The sequence below is a fragment of the Sinocyclocheilus anshuiensis genome, unplaced genomic scaffold (assembly GCF_001515605.1).
Source record: "Sinocyclocheilus anshuiensis isolate Anshui unplaced genomic scaffold, SAMN03320099.WGS_v1.1 scaffold940, whole genome shotgun sequence".
NCBI lineage: Eukaryota > Metazoa > Chordata > Actinopteri > Cypriniformes > Cyprinidae > Sinocyclocheilus > Sinocyclocheilus anshuiensis.
Genome location: NW_015549620.1, coordinates 872,831 through 895,618, shown reverse-complemented (window position 1 = coordinate 895,618; position 22,788 = coordinate 872,831). Strand labels below are relative to the sequence as shown.

At 37.1% G+C, this 22,788-nt stretch overlaps 3 protein-coding genes across 8 annotated transcripts in view; all 3 read left to right on the top strand.

Annotated features, from left to right (window-relative positions):
• The window catches only part of ing5b (inhibitor of growth family, member 5b), a 5,787-nt gene extending 4,997 nt beyond the window's left edge, over positions 1–790 (top strand). Inside the window, exons 6-8 of the mRNA XM_016448378.1 lie at positions 27–162; positions 426–487; positions 596–790. Coding sequence (XP_016303864.1) covers positions 27–162; positions 426–487; positions 596–635 — 238 coding nt within the window. The 3' untranslated portion in view covers positions 636–790. The remainder of the gene's footprint in view (positions 1–26; positions 163–425; positions 488–595) is intronic.
• A 298-nt stretch (positions 791–1,088) lies between these two features.
• LOC107659428 (serine/threonine-protein kinase PAK 2-like) lies at positions 1,089–12,353 on the top strand. Of its 6 annotated transcripts, none has more exons than XM_016448375.1 (15): positions 1,089–1,369; positions 2,050–2,068; positions 7,120–7,352; positions 8,287–8,390; positions 8,645–8,789; positions 8,873–8,994; positions 9,114–9,246; positions 9,374–9,437; positions 9,576–9,624; positions 10,250–10,362; positions 10,785–10,902; positions 10,989–11,088; positions 11,171–11,367; positions 11,511–11,648; positions 11,937–12,353. In XM_016448375.1, exons 3-15 carry the CDS (start codon positions 7,166–7,168, stop codon positions 12,021–12,023), a joined length of 1,557 nt encoding a protein of 518 aa, XP_016303861.1. In that variant the 5' UTR covers positions 1,089–1,369; positions 2,050–2,068; positions 7,120–7,165; the 3' UTR covers positions 12,024–12,353. The 6 variants fall into 6 exon arrangements, with proteins under 6 accessions (XP_016303861.1, XP_016303862.1, XP_016303858.1 ...); XM_016448372.1 differs by lacking the exon at positions 1,089–1,369 and adding an exon at positions 1,377–1,495; XM_016448376.1 differs by lacking the exon at positions 2,050–2,068.
• A 991-nt stretch (positions 12,354–13,344) lies between these two features.
• The window catches only part of LOC107659427 (kelch-like protein 6), a 15,080-nt gene continuing 5,636 nt past the window's right edge, over positions 13,345–22,788 (top strand). Inside the window, 5 exon segments of the mRNA XM_074186902.1 lie at positions 13,345–13,682; positions 13,684–13,821; positions 19,226–19,391; positions 20,297–20,746; positions 21,797–22,034. Coding sequence (XP_074043003.1) covers positions 13,552–13,682; positions 13,684–13,821; positions 19,226–19,391; positions 20,297–20,746; positions 21,797–22,034 — 1,123 coding nt within the window. The 5' untranslated portion in view covers positions 13,345–13,551.

Sequence of the window (22,788 nt, the reverse complement as noted above, 5' to 3'; positions counted from 1 at the left end):
TGTGTGTGTCGTCTCTCAAACACTAGTGCCAACATAAGTGAATCTCTGCTCGCCATGCACCCATCAGATGTCCTGGATATGCCTGTGGACCCTAATGAACCCACATACTGTTTATGTAGTCAAGTATCATATGGAGAAATGATTGGATGTGACAATTCTGATGTGAGTAATAGTTATAAAATATATATAATTAAAAAATTATTTTTAAGCCATTGTTTGAGAAAACACAATTGTCACACAGAAACAAGTACCATTTTACATAATAAAATAAGGAAAAAAGAGACTAATGGATTTAATTATGGTTTATAATATGCAAAATACTGCCAGTCCAGTGGGAATAGGCATTTCTTTTTGTAAATAATAGAGAAAAGTCATCTTATTGTTGGTATGTAAAAGAATTAAAAAGGTTTCTTCTCTTTTAACAGTGTCCAGTAGAATGGTTTCACTTTGCTTGTGTCGGCCTAGCAACCAAACCAAAGGGAAAATGGTGAGCCAAATCCCTTTACTTCATATTTATTTTATTTGCATACTTCATATACTGACTGACTTATCCATGTACTTAATATTGCATTTTGAATGTGTTCTCTGTTTACAGGTACTGCCCACGATGCACCCAAGAGATGAGAAAAAAATAGTCTACTTCAACAATGCATCCTGAATTAAATGTCCAGTTGTTACAACCTATTCAGTGGAAATCAGTTAACCTTTTGTAAAAGTGCCTTTGCTATGTAGACGACCATGAATGTAACAACAGGGAAGAATATTAAATGCATTTCCCAGTTGCTGCCAGCAGAGGGCTTGGATCTCTTTTCATTTTGCTTTAGAATAAAGTTTATTTATGGTGATGACTTTTATGCCTTGTCTAAATAGCTTGATCTTGTATCATACTATCTATAATATATAAAAATATTGTTATGCTAATCTAAACGCCTGGCTCTCATAGGACTTACATAAAATACTTACGTTGGCATACCGGTGAATCGTAGAATGAAATTATTTGACAAAGTTAGAATCCGATCAGTATAGGGAAATGTAGTTCCTAGAGAACGCCATCTCAGCGCAACGTAATAGAAATGTAGACTACATTTCCCGTCATGCAACACAGCCGTCAGAACGCATGGACGGAACCCATTTGCAAACAGTAGTTTGAGGTTGCAGAAAACTTATGATCACAGTTAGTTTTTGCGCGCATTTTAATAATATTTATTAAGATTTTTATAATAATAGGTTAGAATAAAAACCTGATCAACCGAAAAAGCTACGTTTAGTGAAGTCCAAACACTGGGCTGGGTCGACAGTTCCGCTTCCCCTCCGCCATAGCAGACAGATCCCGGGTCCAAGAAGAAGTTAACTCAAAAAAAACTTACAAGTACGTCGACACGGCATCCCAAATCATAATCTCAAGGGAAATATTCATATAATACTTGCAGCAAAATCTGTTTATGAGAGTGAAAAAGGCGGGGCTAAAACTTCGAAAAGGTTTGCGGGAGTTCTGGTGAGTTGAAAACGCAAAACCGGTCTAATCTTGACATCTGTTCGGCCAGCAGTGCGCAGACCACTTGATATTCAAAAAAGATGATGTGTATTTATGATTTATCATTAAGCTTTTGATTTTATAATACTCTTGTTTTAATACAGAGCTGTTTGTTTTTCCGTTTAGAAGTATTCTGGGTTATCTTTTCCCAAAGATTATGATTTAACACAAGTAGATAGCCAACAAAAACACTGAGAACTAAACCTTAGTTTCCATTACGCTTTAAAATTTTTACATCAACTGTTGTTTTATATTAGTGTTTGTTGAAGTGTTCTTGTGTGAGGGAAAATTTACTGTAAATCAAAGTCACATCTTATAGGCATTTCTTTCATGTTTTTGCTGGTATGTCATGTGACAATTATGTTTTCTTTTCTTCATGGAAAACAAAGTAGATGTTTGGCATAAATCACAATTTAAGTCACCTTTCACCTTCATTGTATGAAAAAGATGCAGTAAATAAATGGTGACTGAGTTCTCATAGCATTCTGTCTAACATCTCATTTTGTGTTCCACAGAAGAAATGAAGTCATGAGGGTGAGTAAATAATGACAATTTTAATTTCTCTAACAATAAGCAAGAATTTTGCGGTTAGAAAGCTTGCTGCTGCTTCTCTGGACCAGCACATGCCTTTATTCTCCAATAGCATGGAAGGAGGATGACAGCTAGGCTTAGTTCAGGAAGTCTTGCTCAGTATTTCCTTATATAGAAGCTGCAAATACAAAAGGCCCCTGGTCTGTCTTCCTGTAAACAGTTCCCCTACACAACCACACATCTGTAAAAGAGAGGCGTGCTCTGATATCTTTGTTTTGGTCCAGTTGGTCAGATTAAGTGCAAGTGTGTGACCTATAGTGGTCGTGACTGGTAGGATCAGGAAATGCTTCTGTTATCCGTCCACCAATCAGAAGAGGAGGGGATATGAGTAATAGGAAGTGGTGGCACTCTGCTGATGTTTTTCTTCTTCTTCACTGTCTCGCTAGTGGTTGCTTGAAGATTGTAATCAGCACTATCAGAAGTAACATAGCTGGAATATGTTTGATAGATTCAGTCCATGGAACTTGTATCAGTGCATCATGTCTGTTGGCTGAATGCTGATTAGTGAATAGTGATGTTCTTGCATTCATACTGAGGACCCACATTGCATTCATAGTCACTGGCACCTTATGTTTACTTTTGACCCTCCAGTCTGTAAGTGTGAAAAACAAATATATTCTGGTTAGTTTAGGCCTGGCGCGGCTCATATCAAAGAGGCTCAGGGGAGCAGACGGGAATGTCCACAGTCCCATGAGCTTTCTCTGGCATTTTCATCTCACTTCACCTGTTCGTACACACAAACTGAGAGAACAGCGTTCAGCCTTTGGCTGAAGTCCTACTTACTTTTTATGCATGACATAAATGGAAAAAGAATATCTTTATGATGTTATTGGAGACAATCCTGTAATTTGTAACAAGTGGTAGTTTCTGTGATATTACTGTGAATTTATGCATTTGGCAGATGCTTTTATGTAATGGAACTTACGTTGAATTCAAGGTTTAGATTTTTATCGGTTCACGTGCTCCCTGGAAATCAAATCCATGACTTTGGTCTTACTAGCGACATGCTCTTCTTTTGGTCTTGAATTCATGTCTTAGATTAGTCTATCACTGTGTGTTGATAATGCATAAATCAAAAGTAAAAGTAAAAACAGAAAGTAAAAAAAAAACAACAACAAGCTGACTCACCTTTGGTGTCAAATGGTGTCTTGTCACAGCAGTGGGGCAAATGAAAAGCCAGTAGCTGTTGTCAAGCATAGATCATGGCATGCTTCACTTGAACTACAGTACATCTATTTATGTGCACTTTTTCATTTAGCAAACACTTTTGTCCACTTTGTGTTCTTTGAGATTTTTTTATATTGAATAGTTATCTTCTTTTAAAGCAGGGTTCCTCACAACTGGTCTTGGAGGGCTGCTGCCCTGCAGAGTTTAACTCAAACCTTGGTCAAACTCCCCTACCTGTGAATTTCTAGTGATCCTGAAGACCTTGATTAACTTGCTCATGTGTGTTTGGGTTGGAGCTAAAATCTGCAGGGCACTGGTTTGAGGAACACTGTTTTAATTCCTCACATCAGTGCTTGAAGTGGGCCGGTATGCTTTTTCGTGCGTACCGGCACTTCTGACATGTTGCCAGTACGGAGTTCTTCTTTTTTTCCCACTTCAAGCACTGTCTCACATAATCAGCAAAGTTCAAGATTAATGGATGATTGACAGACGGACATGTGGTCATCAGCAGGGCTCTAGAAATTACAACTGAAATGGTCACAGATTAGGGCTGGGTATCGATTCAGATGTCCCGATTCGATTCGCAAGCTCTGGAGATGACATTCGTGTTCATATCATCATATAGTGAAACGACAGAAGCTGAAAACACAGCGAGCGTCATCCGCGCTTTAGTATGTGTGTAGTAAACAAAACAGTGCGCTGCGCTGGAAAAATCGATTTTTTTTTGCCCAGCCCTATCACAGATGTGATAAAAAAAAATACTTTTTGACAATAATTTAAAATCTGGTCACCTTTGACTTTGTGGAAAACTTTGTATGCATCCATTTTGTCTTGTGACTCATTGGTTAAGTACATCTTCAGAGTGCATGCCAGTATTTCCTGCATGCAACAGTGAATTCAGCACAAGCCTTGATGTCTGATTCACAGATAAATAGTTCTTACAAAGCAGTTCTCAGTGAAAAAGATTCTTGAAGCATTTTAAAACTAATCTCAGTCATTTTGGAACAACACTCGCTCTTTATCAAATTATTCTGTAATTTATCAACAAAATAAGTCATTTGGCTAATTTGATTCCTAAATGTTTTCTTTTTTTCCTTGGAGTCCTGAATCACATTATGCATGGCTTCACAGAAATAGTTGGGGAATCAGTAGCTTGAGGCCGTAAGATTCATGATAGCGCTAGACTAACAGTTTCTAAAGTGGAAACCTGAAACACTGGCTCTAAGTGGAAAAAACTCATGAAATGGACCATTCAGAAGTGTGTTTGAGCCTATAAAACACCGTGTGCTGGAGAGAGTCACACCTCTCCAAATCACTGTCATTAAGGGACAACAAGTTAAGACTTGATGATCCCAAATAACATTCGTTAAGGAAAAATGGAAAATTTCATATTGAAATCTGCAATGATCTGGCAATCTGTGTAGTGTCATTCAATACTGAATGAAGCCATGCTTCAAACAAGAGATTTTTCTTTTCACATCCTTTTTTATAGATTTGTGGGGGTGAACATGCTCTCAAATCAAGCTTTTAAGACACCTCCCATAATCCTGATTCATTCCTAGTAGTGTGATTTTTGTGTAACTGGTGGTTCCTCAGAGCGAGAGTCCGTAATGTGTAAAGGTATGTCCAGTCTAATGTCTCCTCCGCTGTAGAGCCTTACATCAAGCCTGAGGAATGGTATATCACTATAGCAGTGCGCAGCACAAAGGCATGACTGCACTCGCAGCATTTCATCCTGCTGTGGAATGAAGCACGCCTGCTTCAACACGCCTCTTATCTCAGCTCTCTTCAGTGGAAGCACAGGGAGAAAGAGGCTGTGGACACACCATAGCAAAGACCCTCAATGTCCCAGGAGTGTGCCAGATCTGGGCCAGGGACGTCAGTTGGATCTTTCCATCAGGGTTCTTCAGGGTGAGATTGCATCACTGGTGGTACTGGCATCTGATTGCATCCTTTTTCCTTGATTTCTTTAGAGTTGACTATGCGCCTTTTTTACAAGCTGAAGTGGAAGTGGCTGGAAAAAGCTCTTTAATCTGTTTGCGCTTCAAAATAAATGAATTGAATTCATTTAGATTTTATTTGTTTGACTACTTGATAAAAGATACAAGTGTTTTGAGCTCATGGTTTTTGTTTTGTGTAGGGTTTATGTTGATGTTAGATTTCATGTGATACATATATAAGTTTTATTTCTATTTCTAACCAGACTAGCTTCTGAGAATGTTTGTTGCAGTAACTGCACTGATCTTTATTCTGCCCATGTTTCTTCTCTATAGGGAAACAGGAACTGGCTCACGAGTGTTAGTCTAAGATCATGCAAGTCTTGTGCAATAGTTAGTCTTTTATTGATCGTTTCTCAACTCTTCAGAAATATCTTTGTTAAAGCTCAGGTAAAACATGATTTTTATGTCTTTTTAAGGATCTTTTAAAGCTTTCATGATGAAAGCACTTCTTTGGGATTTATTTAGGTCTCAGTTATAGAAGTTAAGTGATGTAGTGAAATGTTTCAACTAAACCATTCAACTAAACTTTTAATATTGCATCACTGTTTGTCATTTTCATTTAATTTGAGTTTGCTCAGCTAGACTGTTGATTCTGGAAATTATTCAGAAGAAACCATAAAGTGTGTAATCTATGGATGCTTGAAGCAATTACTTGTTAGAAAAGTCTTTTTCAGATTCATTAAACCTCAGAACTCTTGGCCATCACACTCTCTTTTGTCTCTGCAGTTGTAATCAGTCAGGTATCTATGGCCTTTGTTGTTTGAATACAATGCACAGTTGAACTGTGCTGTCAAACAGGAAGATATTGTGGTCATGTTGAGGTTGAATTGCATATGATTTGCTGAATTAACCTCACTAAGGTGAGACAGGGTTTTACCTTATTTGGACATGTTGATGACAGGGGCGGAGAGGATGCAGACAGCCGTGTGATGGCACTGATTTCTAACCAGACTTGACAGACTGTTGGCGAAAACCCCTTTGTACCATTTGAGGTCATATGCACCTGATGGGGTTTTCTATTATGCTACAGAATAAATATCTCTTCCTTACTAGTAGAAATTTGAAAGCAAAAAGATTGTATTTTGGTTAAGATGCTATCATAGCCACTAGACAGCAAGGTAGCAAAGCTCACCAGGTTTAAGTTGCTTATGTCACCCAGCCATCCTTAGCAAGGCATCCTGTTGTGCAGACTTGCATTCTGACCTGAAAACCTCAGCACTTTCAGTTGAAATTATGACCTGCTAGAACTGTCACTCTCAGAGGATTGCAATGCTAAGCTAACTGACAGCTCTCTGTTACAGATGAATGGCAGTGGCAGCGAATACTCCAAAAAGTTTCAGTTGCTTTCTCATAGGGGCGGATTGTTGGCGGATCTCAAAAAAGAGTTGGCAGCTAGCAGAACATGAGACAGAGTCTCTCTGTCCATGCTAACTTGTTGACTGGCTGCTTTTGTAGCACAGTAGCAGCTGTTGGCTAGTGGTTATTTAGCTTTGCACTGTTTTAGCAGACTCTTGGTGTGGCTATTGTGGTGGTTGGAAAGCTCTCATAAAAGGTCTGTACAATAAAATTCTGAAATTGTTCCTCTGAGATTTTACTGAAATAGTTACATTGTTTTTATGGGCATTTAAAGCAAAGCATTACTGGATGAACAACCTTGGCTGGTTTGTTTATTTTGCTTGTTATTTGCCAGTGATGAATCTGATTTTCCCTGATAAAGTCTCCTGCCAAAATGGCCTGTTATCTGTCATTCTCTTCATTTGTTGTATCCTAATTGTCTTTAGTGCAGCAATTCATTTATCAGCTAAGATGTTTTTTTCTCTGCTGCAGGTTGATCTCTGAAACCCTATTACCCCTCTGAGTGTGTTTCCCTGTCATGTCTGACAACGGAGAGCTGGAGGACAAACCCCCTGCCCCCCCAGTCAGAATGAGCAGCAACTTTAGCACCGGCATCAAGGACAGTATGTCAACAAACCCCAGTTCTAAACCCCTGCCCTCTGTCCCAGAGGAGAAGAGGGACAAACCGCGCAACAAGATCATATCCATATTCTCAGCAGAGAAAGGTAGGACCAGACGACCCAGGTTGCACTAAAAGCAGTATTTTGGGTCAATACAAAACACAATTTGTGCTGAATACCACAGAAAAATACGTGACTCAAAAATTGGGTTTTCTTTAAGTCACAAAAAATTGCACTTAGATTGTCTTTCTTTATTATATTGTTGAGCTGCAAAGTTGTAATTTTTGCAGTAGGACTTAAAATTTTAAGCAGATGAACTTGTGATATTTTAACAGCATCATTCATGTATTTTAATTTTCTCTCTGAAAACGTTTAACCTCATGCATGTTATGAGGTTTGAATTTAGCTTTAAAGTTAATAATTAAGAATAGTTTTTTGTATGTAAATTCTCAATGAAGATTTTTTGGGGTTTTCTCAGCTTATTTGTAAAATTTGTTTGTTTACGTGATTAATTTGATTAAATATTGGCTTATTTAATTTTTGATTCACTTTTTAATTGATGGCCCTGATGGTTCTTTGCTTAAAAAAAAGTCTTATTCTCTTTCTCCTCTTTGGCCTTGGATAAAATTGTAATGTACAAGGTTAGCAAGTGATTCTATCACATTAGTCTCATGTTAAGATTAATGTTCAATTCTAGTTGCTATATTTTCAAATCAATGTGTTTTTCAACATTTATGGCATTGCCCTGTTTACTTTCATTGTTAATGGCTTACTATAACGCAGATTTTTGCTTTTTTAAAATATTTTCAATGGTAATCAATGCCACAAATGGTGACAATAAGGCTCTACTTGTATTGAACTCAACACATTCCTTTAATTGACCTTATAGTACTCTATAGTACGCTGTAACTGATCACATTTTTGGACATAGAGGCTCATCTCAGACTTGGGATCATTGATCGTAAAAAATTATCCACTGAAATCTGTCATTTTGCCGGTGACCAGAAGCATGTAACCACAACCATTCTTTCTGTTGAAGGAAGAAAAAAAGACAAGGATAAGGAGCGTCCAGAGATTTCAAACCCTTCAGACTTTGAGCACACCATACACGTGGGCTTCGATTCTGTCACGGGGGAGTTCACTGTGAGTCAGACGTACTTTCCTACTTTCTTTTAGTGCAGTTTACCCATGCTGCCCCTAATCTGTCCTAATCCATCAAATGCTGAAAGAATTGCCAATTCAATTGCCTAGATTGAATTCTGTGACCATTTGTCTCCTGTCTGTCATAGTGCGCTGATTTAATTTGCTGAAGTTTAATTAATCAAATTATTAGATAGGCCCTAACCCTTTCTTATTTTCATTCCCATTTCTCTATCTTTCTCGTTTCTGTCTCTCAGGGCATGCCAGAGCAGTGGGCTCGGCTGCTGCAGACCTCCAACATCACAAAATCTGAGCAGAAGAAAAACCCTCAGGCTGTGCTGGATGTGCTCAAATTCTACGACTCCACAGGCAACAGCAGGCAGAAATACCTCAGCTTTACAGGTAAATGAGTACATATACATAACACCAGTCTAACTGTATTAGTATTTATCCTTTAATGTCTTTGTTCATTCTCTTGATTTCAGATAAAGATGCACCACCAGCAAAAAAAGGCTCAGAGCAATCACCAGTCAAGGATCCTGATGATGATGACGATGATGAAGCCCCACCTCCTGTTGTAGCACCACGTCCTCAACATACCATATCTGTGAGTGAACGTTTTTTTGTCATATTTGTCATATCAAAAAGGCGATATTATTCTTTCATTTTATACTTTATGGTTCTTGAGTATATGCCATATTGTTGGTGTCTTTGTTGTCTGGATAGGTATACACTCGTTCTGTCATCGATCCCATTCCGGCACCTGCTGCCATTGCAGATACAGATGGTTGCAAAGCTGCAGATAAACAGAAGAAGGGCAAGGGCAAGATGACAGATGAGGAGATTATGGAGAAACTTAGTATGTCTTTGGTGATTACTAAACATGCTAAAAGATGCTCACTATAACAATACTGTTATTATATGCACTGCAACATGTGAAAGTGATTTTGTATGACAGAATTCAGTGTGGTTGTGATTGATCTCAGGAACTATTGTCAGTATTGGAGACCCCAAGAAAAAATACACAAGATACGAAAAAATTGGACAAGGGTAAATATATTCAATGATTCATAGCTATTTTGGAAGTTTTACTTTCAATATATCAGTCTGTATAACAAAATCAGTTAGCCAGTAGCTGAATTTATCAACTTTGAAAGATTGCTTCAATTGAATGTTTTCTCTTTACAGTGCGTCTGGTACGGTGTACACAGCCATTGACGTTGCTACTGGCCAAGAGGTATTTTCTCTATTCAATTCTTAATCTAATTTTAATCTGTTTCCTGAGAAAAGTCCTTGAATAAAACAACATCATAATTGAATTTACATATGGGTCGAGGACAATTGCTTAATGTACACTACTGTTCACGCATTAAATAAAAAATGATAAAGACATTCATAATGTTACAAAAGATTTCTATTTCAAATAAATGCTGTTTTTAAATGATCTATTCATCAAAGAATCCACATTTTTAGCAGCACAATTGTTTTCAACATTAATAATAAGATGTTTCTTGAGCACCACATCAGCAAATTAGAATGATTTGTGAAGAATCATGTGACTCATTTTAAAATATATTAAAACTGAATTTTAAATTGTAATAATATTTCATAATATTACTGTTTTTATATAATTTTTGATCAAATAAATTCAGCCTTGGTGAGCATAAGAGACTTTAAAAAAAACTTGCCTATAACTTAACCATACAGACCCCAAACTTTTCAATGGTAGTGTATTTAATATAATTAATCATACTACATTAACATGAAATGGACCACCATAATTTAATTGTTTGAGTTTCTTTTTGGCCTTTCTCAGTTAGTTGACACAGGCCAAGCAAACTGACAGGGATGTGTTTCCATAGGTTGCCATCAAGCAGATTAACCTACAGAAGCAGCCCAAGAAGGAGCTGATCATCAATGAGATCCTGGTGATGAAGGAGATGAAGAACCCAAACATTGTCAATTTCGTAGACAGGTAGTTACATCCCTTAAAGCTATTTAAACATGGCTGAAGTCATGTTATTTTGTGCATTATGTCCCATAATATGTTTCCAGCCATTAGGGGTTGCACCGACTAGTCGACTTCAATGCTCTTCCATGACACTTTATGCTTGACGTCGACTAGTCGCTGGTCCTATAGAGGGCGCAACAGGATAAGAAATCTTTGAAGGACTTCCACATTTCCTCTCCGTTTCCAAACAGTTAAAATGACAAATAAATGCATACTCTGAAAGCGCTCCGCAAGACATGTGAGATTATATTACTGGATGCTCAAAATTGAACAGGATCGACTCGACTTTCATCACATAAAAGTTGACTTTAAAAAAATCAGAAGTCGTTCAACCCCTTCCAGCCATCTACTGTAACATCTACCTTCTGTTTTTTGTGTGTGTGCAGCTTCTTGGTAGGAGATGAGCTCTTTGTGGTAATGGAGTACCTTGCTGGAGGCTCTCTGACCGATGTGGTTACAGAAACCTGCATGGATGAAGCACAAATCGCTGCTGTCTGCAGAGAGGTACAGTATTTCTGGCATAGTTGTGAGCTCTGAACGGTTAGTTTTTCCCATCACCACCTGAACATTGTTGTCTGTTTCCTCCACAGTGTTTACAAGCTCTAGAGTTCCTGCATTCAAACCAGGTCATTCATCGAGACATCAAAAGTGACAATGTTCTATTAGGAATGGATGGATCTGTCAAACTAAGTGAGTCCACAATCCCACTGTCAAGACCTGGCTTCATTATGTCAGAACAGTTTGTTTGAATTGTTTGCTCTCCTCTTTTCAGCTGATTTTGGGTTCTGTGCTCAAATCACGCCTGAGCAAAGTAAGAGAAGCACTATGGTAGGAACACCCTACTGGATGGCCCCTGAGGTGGTCACACGTAAAGCATATGGGCCCAAAGTGGACATATGGTCCCTGGGTATCATGGCCATTGAGATGGTAGAGGGCGAACCTCCATATCTCAATGAAAACCCTCTGAGGGTGAGCCATACTTGTCTTATACTTTTATTACTCTGTCACTGATTCATTTATGAAGTCTTTTTGTAATTAATGACGGTGCTCAAGTGATCTGTTTAACTTTAAATAAAAGATATATGGCATTAATGCTTAATGTTCATCTCCAGGCGCTGTACCTCATCGCTACTAATGGCACCCCAGAGCTGCAGAACCCAGAGAAGCTGTCACCCATTTTTAGAGACTTCCTAAACCGCTGCCTTGAGATGGATGTGGAGAAGAGAGGTGGAGGAAAAGAACTCTTGCAGGTAAAGAGCAAAACTGAATCCCAAAATGCCTCGACAAATGATTTTGTCAGTTTATACCTCTGTTTGAATACACCAGGGTTTCCTAAACGGGGGTTTGGGAGGGAATTCGCAATAGGTTTGTGATGTGATGATAAGCTAATAATTAATCAAATTGAATGTAAAATTAAAATAGATAAATAGGGGTTTGGCTGACAAAAAGGGTTTGGGAACCCCTAGCATAGACTGTGGAGGTATTGATGACTAGTCGATTTTCTGGAAAATGTGCTAATGTCCTTCTGTCTCCTGCAGCATCCTTTCCTCAAGCTGGCGAAGCCTCTCTCCAGCCTCACTCCCCTTATACTTGCTGCCAAGGAGGCAATGAAGAGTAACCGCTAGCCGTTTGTCACTATGTACCAATGGCCAAATTCCTTCTCACAACCGATTCCTGTGAGAATCTCAGCAGGGTCCCCCTTCTAGTCCCGTGAAGGACCTTTGCTATTCAGCCCTGAGGACCCTAGTCATCTCCACCCGGGCAACTAACTTGCACAATCACCATGTCTTGCCTCCTCACACCAAACTCTCCTTTAATGTGCCTTTAAGGGAATACAAAACCAGAGGAGCCACTGACTGTAGACCTCTCTTGTTTTCTACTGATGTCTCTCATTGTATTTGTTTAATGTAAACGGTTCAGACACCATTGCATTGGTCAGTGTGTACCTGAACTTTTCAAATTTCTCTTGTATTTTAATTAGTTTTGAGTGTTGTTGAACTCTGGCCTAACAAAGTGCTTTTTTCCCTTTTTTACCTTCTAGAGAAGTATTACTTCTCTAACTGTCCCATCCTCTCTTAATGACCTGTCACTTGTGCCTACTACCTATTTGCCTTTACTTGTCTCAACAAAATGGAACAATTTTGCTGTATGAAATTAAATGAACCATTTCTGTTTTTTAAATTTTATTGCAAAACTTAAAGTTTATTAAATCGTTTTGTATATTATGTATTTTGATTAGCATGCAGTGAAAAAACAGGAATCAGGACATTTTTACAAGTTTTGTATTTATGTGTATGTATACAGTATTTTATATTTTAACTAAAAATCTGACAGAATACCAGACCTTAATGCATCTCCAGAGGTTGTCATAGAATAATTTGAATAATTTGCTATATTCTTTGCATGTTAAATCTAACTTGTTTTTAACATAACATGTCAATGAGAAACATTTTCAGACGTTCCAATTGAGTAAATGCACTTCCTGTCTTTTTTTCTGCTCTGTTTCCTATGAGATACAAAGTTTTTAATGATGAAACCATCATAAAATATATCCTTTGTAAATTATTATTAAAACAGACTTGGAGCAAAGATGGTTGAACCTGTAACATCGACTGGTACATTTCTAGAGCTTGCATCATTCTGTCATGACTCTTAAAAGATATAGTTGTTACACTGATTACAGTACTTGGATGAAATCTAAATGAAGTTCATGTTAATACTGCTGTGAATCCTATTTGGTTAGACTAGTGTTTAATAATCTCTGTACAAGAAAAGGATGTCCTTTCATTCTTTTTTTTTCTTTTTTTCAGAAGGTATAATTAAGACATTTGTTTCCTTTTTAATGAAGCTGTGATGTTTGATTAATAGCGTGAGCATGTGAAATGATATATTTCCCCTTGAACACTTGCTTTAAATGCACAAGTTTGCAAATAGCACAGAGGAACAGGCATAATCCAAACGATTTGAGAAGTTGCAGAGCTGAATTTGAGAGGCGTCAGTACTTCCTCTTTGTAGTCCTTCATGAAAACAGGAAGTTTATATGTTAGGAAAGAACCGTTCAGCTTTCGACTCTAGTGTTTCGCCAATATCTAGACATCACATGGTGTTAAACTTCATTCAGAGGTGAAATCTGTAACTTTTTGGGACTAGATCATGGCTGACACTTTAGAGAATAACTCTGAGTGCCCTTCATCTGCCAAGAGTGAAGCTTCAGCGGGTGGTCTGAGCATGCTGGAGAGCTCGATGCAGGAGAACCGTCAAGATGGTCAGGTTGTGTTTGAAGACTGTATTTGCTGGTTATTTGCAGGATGGACTGCACAGTCTCCGGCTGGACGGCAGCTTCATCGACGTCAGCCTCCTCGTACAGGGTCAGAGCTTCCAGTGCCATCGAGTGGTCCTTGCTGCAGCCAGTCGTTATTTCAGGTTAGCCAGTAGCACATTTAGATCATTTGATGTGATATACAGAGAAATTAGTTTGCTTGTTTCATGTAACATTTATTTTTATAAAATAAAAAAGTAAGAGAGCAGTGTTTCTTCTTTAAATAAATATACGGGCTGGGCGACATGGCCAAAAAAATTATCACGGTCATTTTTTTTTCATATCAGTCGATATCGATAATTATCACTATAAATGTCAACTTTTTATTTCTTTCAAGTTTAAAGGCAGATTTGTGCTCTAATGTGAAAGTTGTAAAAACCAGACGGTTAAAAACTATTCTTTATGTTCAGAACATGACAAACACTTCACGTTTTTGAATTCTTTACACTTTACCAGCCATTTTCCCTTAACAAAATAAGTATCTTAATAGAAAAAAAAAACAATTTCTTAGTTCTGCATGTTCTAATGAGTAATATTGTTTCAAATCAAGAAACAGGTTTGTGTTGCCTGATAACAGGCTATTAATAATATACAAAAAATGTCTTAGAAATATACATTTGATAGTAGCTTGAGTTAGGATGCAGATGTAGATTTATGTTAATTATCAAAATCAGTTATATCTGTAGAAATTGTAGCAATCTAATTTTTATATGGTGAAATTTAATTATTCTGACTGTTTGAGAAAAAAACAGTCTGTGGAAAAAAATATGAAGCCCGTGCATCACTTTCAGGTACATTCATAATCCTGTGAAACTTTTTTAGCGCATCTAATGTTCTCTCTGTCTTTCCATGTTCCCTTCCAAAAATTAGCTATGGTTTTACTATGAATAAAACCAAAAATCATGGTTCTTGTAGCCATGGATGATTAACCACGAATTAACCATGGTTTTTACTGCAAATAATAGTTTACAAAGAAGCATTAAGATAATATTTTTGTGGTTATAAAGTCAGACCTAAGCCAACAACAGCCTAAAATGCATTATATAAAAATTAGGCAATAATGATTGGTTAATTAATAATTATATGGTTTCATTGATTAACACTGTTAAAGTAAATAATGTAATACAAAATAAACAATTTATGTACATTACATATTATTACAAAAGGCCTGGTAATTGCTGCTGTTACACTACAGGACAATCAAGTCCTTTATATTGACCAAACATTTAGGCTAATTCAAATATCCACATAATCTTTCATTTTTGGCCACCTTTTTGCCACAGAAATACTACAGCCTCTATAATTTATTCAACAAAAACATGTGGACATCACAACCCTTACAAAAAAAAAAAAACATTTTCGTAGTAAAATTGTAGTAAAACTGCTTAGTTTTCTTTTGCGTGATTTCTGAATGCTTGAGACTATAAAATCAATTAGACAACTGTATTAATAAAATAATAGCCATAGGTAACTGTCTAGAGCTATAATTGTAATTTATTTATTTACTTTTATATTTTATTAAAAGTCTATTTTGACCCCTATAGTAGTTTTTTTTTTTTTTTACATCCATAATATTTGACAATACGATTCTGCTTAGGGCACCCATAGTAGCATACATTTAGATCATGATAATCACAGTTAAAACCACAAATATAGCACCTCGATACCATGGTAAAAAATGTAATATGGCTTAGGTATTTTTATGAAAAACAGTAGTCTAAATACATTTAGTAATTATATTCCATTACTCCTCCTTCAATACATTTAATACATGTCTACATTAATAATATAATACAATTTTACACAAATACCCACATTTCTGACACAATACCATAGTGCAGTTAGTGTTACTACAGTAAATCTATGGTAGGCTAAATGATGGCGATTTGTAGATTAAAAAGCCTTCTGACTATATCGTTGCGCACAACGTTTCTCCTGTTTGTCAGCGCTGTTTCATCTGGCTGTAAACCAAGTTATTTGTGTTCCTCGCTGAACTCAAGCACTTCACACTGGATCTCACAGCACCGCTTGATCGAGACTCATCAGTGAACGCATCTGCTCTAGTGAAGCTTGTGCCGCTATGGGATTAGATCTCTGCCACAATTCTGCGTGCGCAAAAGTGCGTTTTGTGGAGAAAATGTTTGTCTTTGTAGAAGAAAGTATTTCGAGCGCAAGAAAATCAATTTTGCATTTAAAATAAGTTTTTGGATTCATGCAAACCTCTTTTGCGCGTGCAAAAGCTTGCTCACCTGCATCCTCATTTATAAAATGTTGTGTATAAACCATCCTAAATTTGTTCTAAGATCATTTCTCAAATGTGCGTAACTGCGATTCAGAGAAAATGAACGTGCGCACAAAAACACCTGTGTACGCCTCTCTTCCAGATGTGACATTTATAAATCGCAAATTATGTTAAAATTGTGCACAGCTGACTGGTGTCAGATCTCCGCCTTGTAAGCTCCCCCTAATTATTATCATTACCATATAAAAGAGCACACGCCAATATCCAAATTTCTATGCTTGAGAATGACGAGCACATAGAAAATAGAAAAAAACATCCTACTTTTAAAATCACTTGCTATGACAACTAATAAAAAGTTTAGTATCACGAAATTCTTGCAAAAAAAAAATCGGACGTTTCATATCATAATAAAATAAATTATTACACGATTATGGTCTCCGGTCTGAAAAAACCTGCATGTGATTTGGCATTTCTTTATATTTACACGGTTTACTAATGCTGCTCAAATGTGCCATTAATGTACTGACACAAAAATATATAGTGTATTTTATACAAATATAACTGATGTAAATGACAAAAACAAAGTTTAAGGCTGATGTCTCTATTCATTTTCACAGAAGCAAAGACCGTTTTTATAAATATGAACGTTGCCGTGGATTTTAGCGTACGCACACTCTAAGATCAAATCTGTGCGTATGCACATTTTATAAATGAGGCCCCTGATGCCCACCCTCAGTGCTATCTAAATGCCAACGGCTCGCTTGCTCAACACAACCCAGCGTTACAATATGCCATAATTCCAGCCAATCAGAGACAAGGCTGCTAAATTCTGATTGGCTGCCTTGACAACCAATCACAACGTTCCTTGCATTACCACGGCGGCAGAAGAGGAAAAATACAGTGCATGCATAATTATTATGCAAGTTGATATTCTGATTATATTATTTTCCAAGCACATTTTACCAATTCCAAACGACATCAATCTTAATAACTACTATTAATCTTCTATTTAATCATTTATAATTGATATGTAATTATTCATGAAGGCTGGAAGTGAAAAATGTCTTATATTTAGGTGTGCATAATTATTAAGCAGATTTTCTTTTACAGATAAAATGAGCCAAAAAAGAGATTTAACTCGGACTGAACATAAGTTTTGGGAGTTCATTTTTAGTCCATCTCGAGATTTTATCAGTAGAAGATGACCTGCTTAATAATTATGCTCACCTGAATATAAGGCGTTTTTCACTTCCAGCCTTCATGAACAATTATATAAGTGATTAAATACAAGAGTAGTTATTAAGATTGATGTTGTTTGGAATTGGTAAAATGTGCTTGGAACAAAATATAATCAGAATATCAACTTGCATAATAATTATGCATGCACTGTATTTTCTAGGGCTGTGTATCACCAGCAAATTCACGATATGATACGGATCACGATGCAGAGGCCACAATACGATATGTATCACGATACGGGACTGCACTGAATTTCACCTCAGCAGAATTTAGTAAAACAGCTGTTTATGAAACACTGTATACTATTGGGCCGTTGCTAACTATTGGCAGAGCAGGCAGTTGACCTCTGCATTATGAAGGGCCTCCGTAACTGTGCCACAGTACAATACAGGTAATGGCATATGTTTCATGTTTACACTGGGCACTCCCCACCAGGTACAATATTCTGATTGTTTGCATCTTGTTTTTCAGCCCATAAATAATAATGTACTCGTTCTGATACATTTTTATTTTAATGTACTCATTGTAATATATTAAAATGATTTTAACATTGCTGGTAGGTTATCATTGCACAAATTAACACACTTTCTACATTTAAAAAATAAAAATGAGAAGAGTTCTAAACTAATGCGCTGTCTTCACGGTATCTCACGCACACACATGCTCAGTCACTCACACAGATCACACTGTGCGCGCGCACAGACATTCTTTTTAGCACTCAGACAAACTTTTAAAGCTGCCCCGCAATTTTATCAATAAAATAGCTTAATCGCTGAAGAGCTACATTATCTTTCTCAACAAGGAGCTGGTAACATCATCGTTTCTAAAGCAATTAAATCCACAGCTTCACTGTTAATAGAGAAACAGCAAAGCGGTGGTAATTCATACATACACAGCCTCACTTTCTCTCTCTCTCTCTCTCATAAATGAACACTTGATAAATTACACTTTTCTGAAAATAGAATATTGAAGTGGAGATCGCTAAACTGCAAGCTCACCGGTGTTTTCAGAGAGCGTGCATGCACATGGTTGCCAGGTCGACAAAGATAAGTAACACACTTAGTAGATATTTCCGTATTACGCAAGTGGGAAGCTCTGTTTCGGAGATTACATCTCTTTATATCAGGCAACCCCGGTTGTGTTCCTCTGCGGACAGATTAAACCTTGTTAGAGCCCTACATATTATGCTCTATTCATTATTTTTTAGAAACCTTGAACTTTTTTTACTCCGTTTTAAACTGTGTTCTTGTATTCAAATTAAGCGCGGCCCACTGCTGCACACGTGTCACAATATCGATACAGGGCCAGCTGTATCGATACTCGTATCGTCAAATCTCTGTGACGATACATCGTCGTATCAATGTATCCTAGTATTTTCCCACTTCCGCTGTCATCAGTAATACAAGGAATGATGTGATTGGTTGTCAAGGCAGCCAATCAGAATTTAGCAGCCTTGTCTCTGATTGGTTGGAATTATGGCATATTGTAACGCTGGGTTGTGTTGAGCAAGCCAGCCGTCGACATTTAGAGAGCACTGAGGGTGGGCATCAAGGGAGCAAGCTAGTGAAACGTTACACACGCAAAAGAAAAGGTCTGCACACATCCCAAAACTTATTTCAAATGCAGAATTGATTTTAGTGTGCTCTAAATACTTTTTTCTTTGCGAGATGGAAGATGAACATTTTCTTCACAAAACTCAGATCTTGCGCGTGCAAAATGCACTTTTGTGCGCTCAAAATATGATATTTCGCGCGCAGAATTGTGGCAGAGATCTAACCCCATACGCAGCCGTTTCAACTTTGATCCGAGCAGATAAACGGTCCAAGCGACGCGCTTCTAGACTAGTGCTCTTCCGTTCCACCTTTGCCTCATAAACATTATATCGAACATTTATTGAACTCTTCATATCGTTTATCGTGGAAATTTATATTGCGCGAAAATTATAGTTATCGATTTATCGCCCAGCCCTAAATATACATTTTTACGTCTTCAAATTAATTGAATTTTTATAAATGTATATTTTACAGAGCAATGTTTTGTAATGATTTGAGAGAAAAACATGAAGAAAACATAAATATTAAAGGCATTGATGCTGACACCATGAGAATCCTGTTAGAATACGCTTACACCAGCAAAGTCATCATAACCAAGGACAATGTTCAGAGAATGCTTGAGGCAGCCAGCCTATTTCAGGTTTGTACTATGGCAGCTTTTTATTAAATTTTATATCAAATTATTTTTATGGTGGATTAGCCTATATGTAACACGGTCTCTGTCAAGTATGACAATTTTAATGTCTACCAGTATGTTTTTGCTGGGTACACATGACATTTTACTTCCCCAGTGTCACATTTGTGGTATTTTATGTTTTTGTTTCTTTAGTTGGAGGTGAAGACATCCAAACTGTTTTCAGGTTATTTCAGATAATTAAGATATTATATATCTTATAAAGTTAACACAATAAGTAATGTTTTATCTATACAGCACCTTTGAAAACAATTTTTACAAAGTGCTTTACAGTAGATATATACTGTATAAGAACACTACTGCTTAAAAGTTTTTTTATTAATAGTTTTCAAGAGGAAATCTCTTATGCTCACCAAGGCTGCTTTATTTCCTCAAAATACAGTAAAAGCTTTAATATTGTCAAATATTATTATGATTTAAAATGACTTTCTCTATTTTAATATATTTTAAAATGTAATTTATTCCTGTGATTGGAAGCTGAATTTTCAGCAGTCATTTCTCCAGTGCCACGTAATCCTTCAGAAACTATTTTAATATGCTGATTTGGTGATTTGGTGTTCAAAAACATTTCTTATTATTATCAATAATAAGTTATGCTGCTTAATATTTTTGTGGAAACCATAATAAATTTTTTCAGGATTGCGATTTTGTGCAACATTGTACAAGCCTTTACTCACTTTTACGTCACTTTTGATCAATTTAATGCATTCTTGCTGAATAAAAGTAATAATTTCTTTTTAAAAAAATCTTACTGACCCAAAATGTCTGTAATGGTGGTGTCCCTAAATGTCTAAATGCGAAATGATAATTTAATGCTCTGTAATGACCTCAAATCTAATCTATGTTTGCAGTTTCCGCGTATTGTGGACGCCTGTGCCAGTTACTTAGCAGAAGCCCTCCACCCAGACAACTGTGTGGGAATCCTGCATCTAGCTGATGTGCACTCGCTGGAGTCTTTGAAAGCCCAAGTCTACACCTACATTATCCAAAACTTCTCTCAAGTAGCGGACCATGATGAGATCCTTGAGCTTCCAGCAGATGTGTTGGTCAGTCTGCTCCAGCATGATGACTTGGGGGTAACAGAAGAGGAGCAGGTATTTGATGTGGTTACACGTTGGGTGAGGGCCCAACAAGATGAAAGAATAGCTCAGCTGCCCCGTGTCCTCACACATGTAAGGCTGCCCTTGTTGGACCCATGGTACTTTGTAGAAAGGGTGGAAGGAGACCCTCTGATCCGCCAATGTGCCGAGGTGTTCCCACTGCTGCAGGAGGCCCGGGTTTATCACCTCTCAGGAAAAGAGGTCAGTTTTACAAATGTGACCTTTCTAAATGCTTGATGTCACACTGCAAAAAATGCTTTTCTAGCTTAGATTTTTTGTCTTGTTTAAAACAAGACAATAATTTTTACTTGTCTAGAAAATTCTTCTTGATTTAAGAATTTTTAGATATTTTGGCTGGAAACCAGACAAAAAATCTAAGATAGAAAAGCATTTTTTGCAGTGCATGTTGAAGGGGTCACAAGATTCAAATACAGGAAGTGAAATCCAAGCTTGGGAATTATGACGTCATAATGTGCGTCATAATGACATGGCAAGCATTCTTTTTGGAGGAAGTGTATTAATTCATAATGTTCACTTTGCTTACATATGAAAGAAACTAGAACTAGTTAGCGAATGCTGTAAATTATACAGGGAACCTTCTAACTTGGAATATTGTAAATAAATATGTAATAATTATATTATTATTAATAATATTTAACAGGGCACAAACTATGCAGTTCAACTAATTAATTAAAAAAATTAAAAGGTAATTGCGACTTTTCTCACAATCATGAGTTTATCTCACAATTCTGAGTTAATTTCTCGCAAATCTGAATTGCGAGATGTTGGTAACCAGACAGTTGACGGTAGCCACTGACTTCCATAGAATTTTTTTCCATACTGTGGAAGTCAATGGCTAGTGCCAACTGTTTGGTTACAAACTTTCTTTTGTGTTCAACAGAACAAAGAAATTATCGAGGGGTGAGAACCAGAAGGGCGTAAGTGACATTTTTGGTGAAATGGAGATATATATATATCAAATGAAAGCTCTTAATGAGCTCTTTCTACTGGCAAAAGTACTGTCATCCATGAGTGTACAAATTTTTATTAAAAACAGTTGAAATCAGTACACAAATTCAGATCAAACTATGGTAAAATTTTTGTTTTGGCTCTCCTGTAAAGTTGAAATGTCACTTACGCCTTTTGGTTCTCACCCCTCTTTATACATGTTTGGAACAACTTCAGGGTGAGTAAATGATAGAATTTTCATTTTTGGGTGAGCTATCCCTTTTAAATCCTCTTGGTTTATAGGTGATCTCAGAGCGCACCAAACCAAGAGTGCAGGAGTTCCAGTCTGAAGTTTTTATGATTATTGGAGGATGCACAAAGGATGAGAAATTTGTATCTGAGGTGACCTGTCTGGACCCGCTACGCAGGAGCTGCTTAGAGGTCGCAAAACTACCGAACACAGAGATGGAATCTGAGAATGAAAATAAGAAGTGGGTGGAGTTTGCGTGTGTCACCTTCAGAAACGAAGTCTACATATCGGGTGAGCATCAGTACATCACACTGACACACTGAGATACATCACAGTACATCACACTGAGGAATGCACTTATTATAAATGAAAAGAAGACAAAGGAAATTATTTTTTGTCTCTCAAGTAGGTATCAAAAACAAGTGACCATACATAATATAGAGATTGAACAAGTGTCTTCCTATAAATATTTGGGTGTCTATGTGGATGCTGCTTTATCATGGAGGGCACATATAGACTATCTTTGTTGTAAGGTACAACAACGCATCTATTTTCTTAGGAGAGTAAGGTTATTTGGAGCAAATAAGCAGATCTTGCTTTTGTTTTTTCAATCTGTAATACAGACTGTTGTGCAATATGGAATATGTGCATGGTATAATTGTCTCTCTGTTCATCTCAAAGCTCGACTGGGTAGATTGTAGGGCTGCATGATTAATAAAAATTAAATCGCAAAGGCGATAAATCGCGATTAGGCAGAAGCTGCGATTGTCATGCGTATCTTTCAGTGAAGCACGGTTCTGTGATCAGCAGTAAATCTCCATCCGAAGGCCAGAGGGCGCGCTCGCGCTGAAACTCCAAATACACCTCGCAGAAGAAACCCAGGAAATCCCTATAGAGGTTGCTGAATAAACAGAAGATTTAACTACTTTCATTAATTCAATGTGACTAATAAACACGACTACGACAATATATGGTTTATCTGAGTTCGTCTTATTATAATTCTTATTATAATAAAGTATATAATAATGCAATGCTAATCGACATA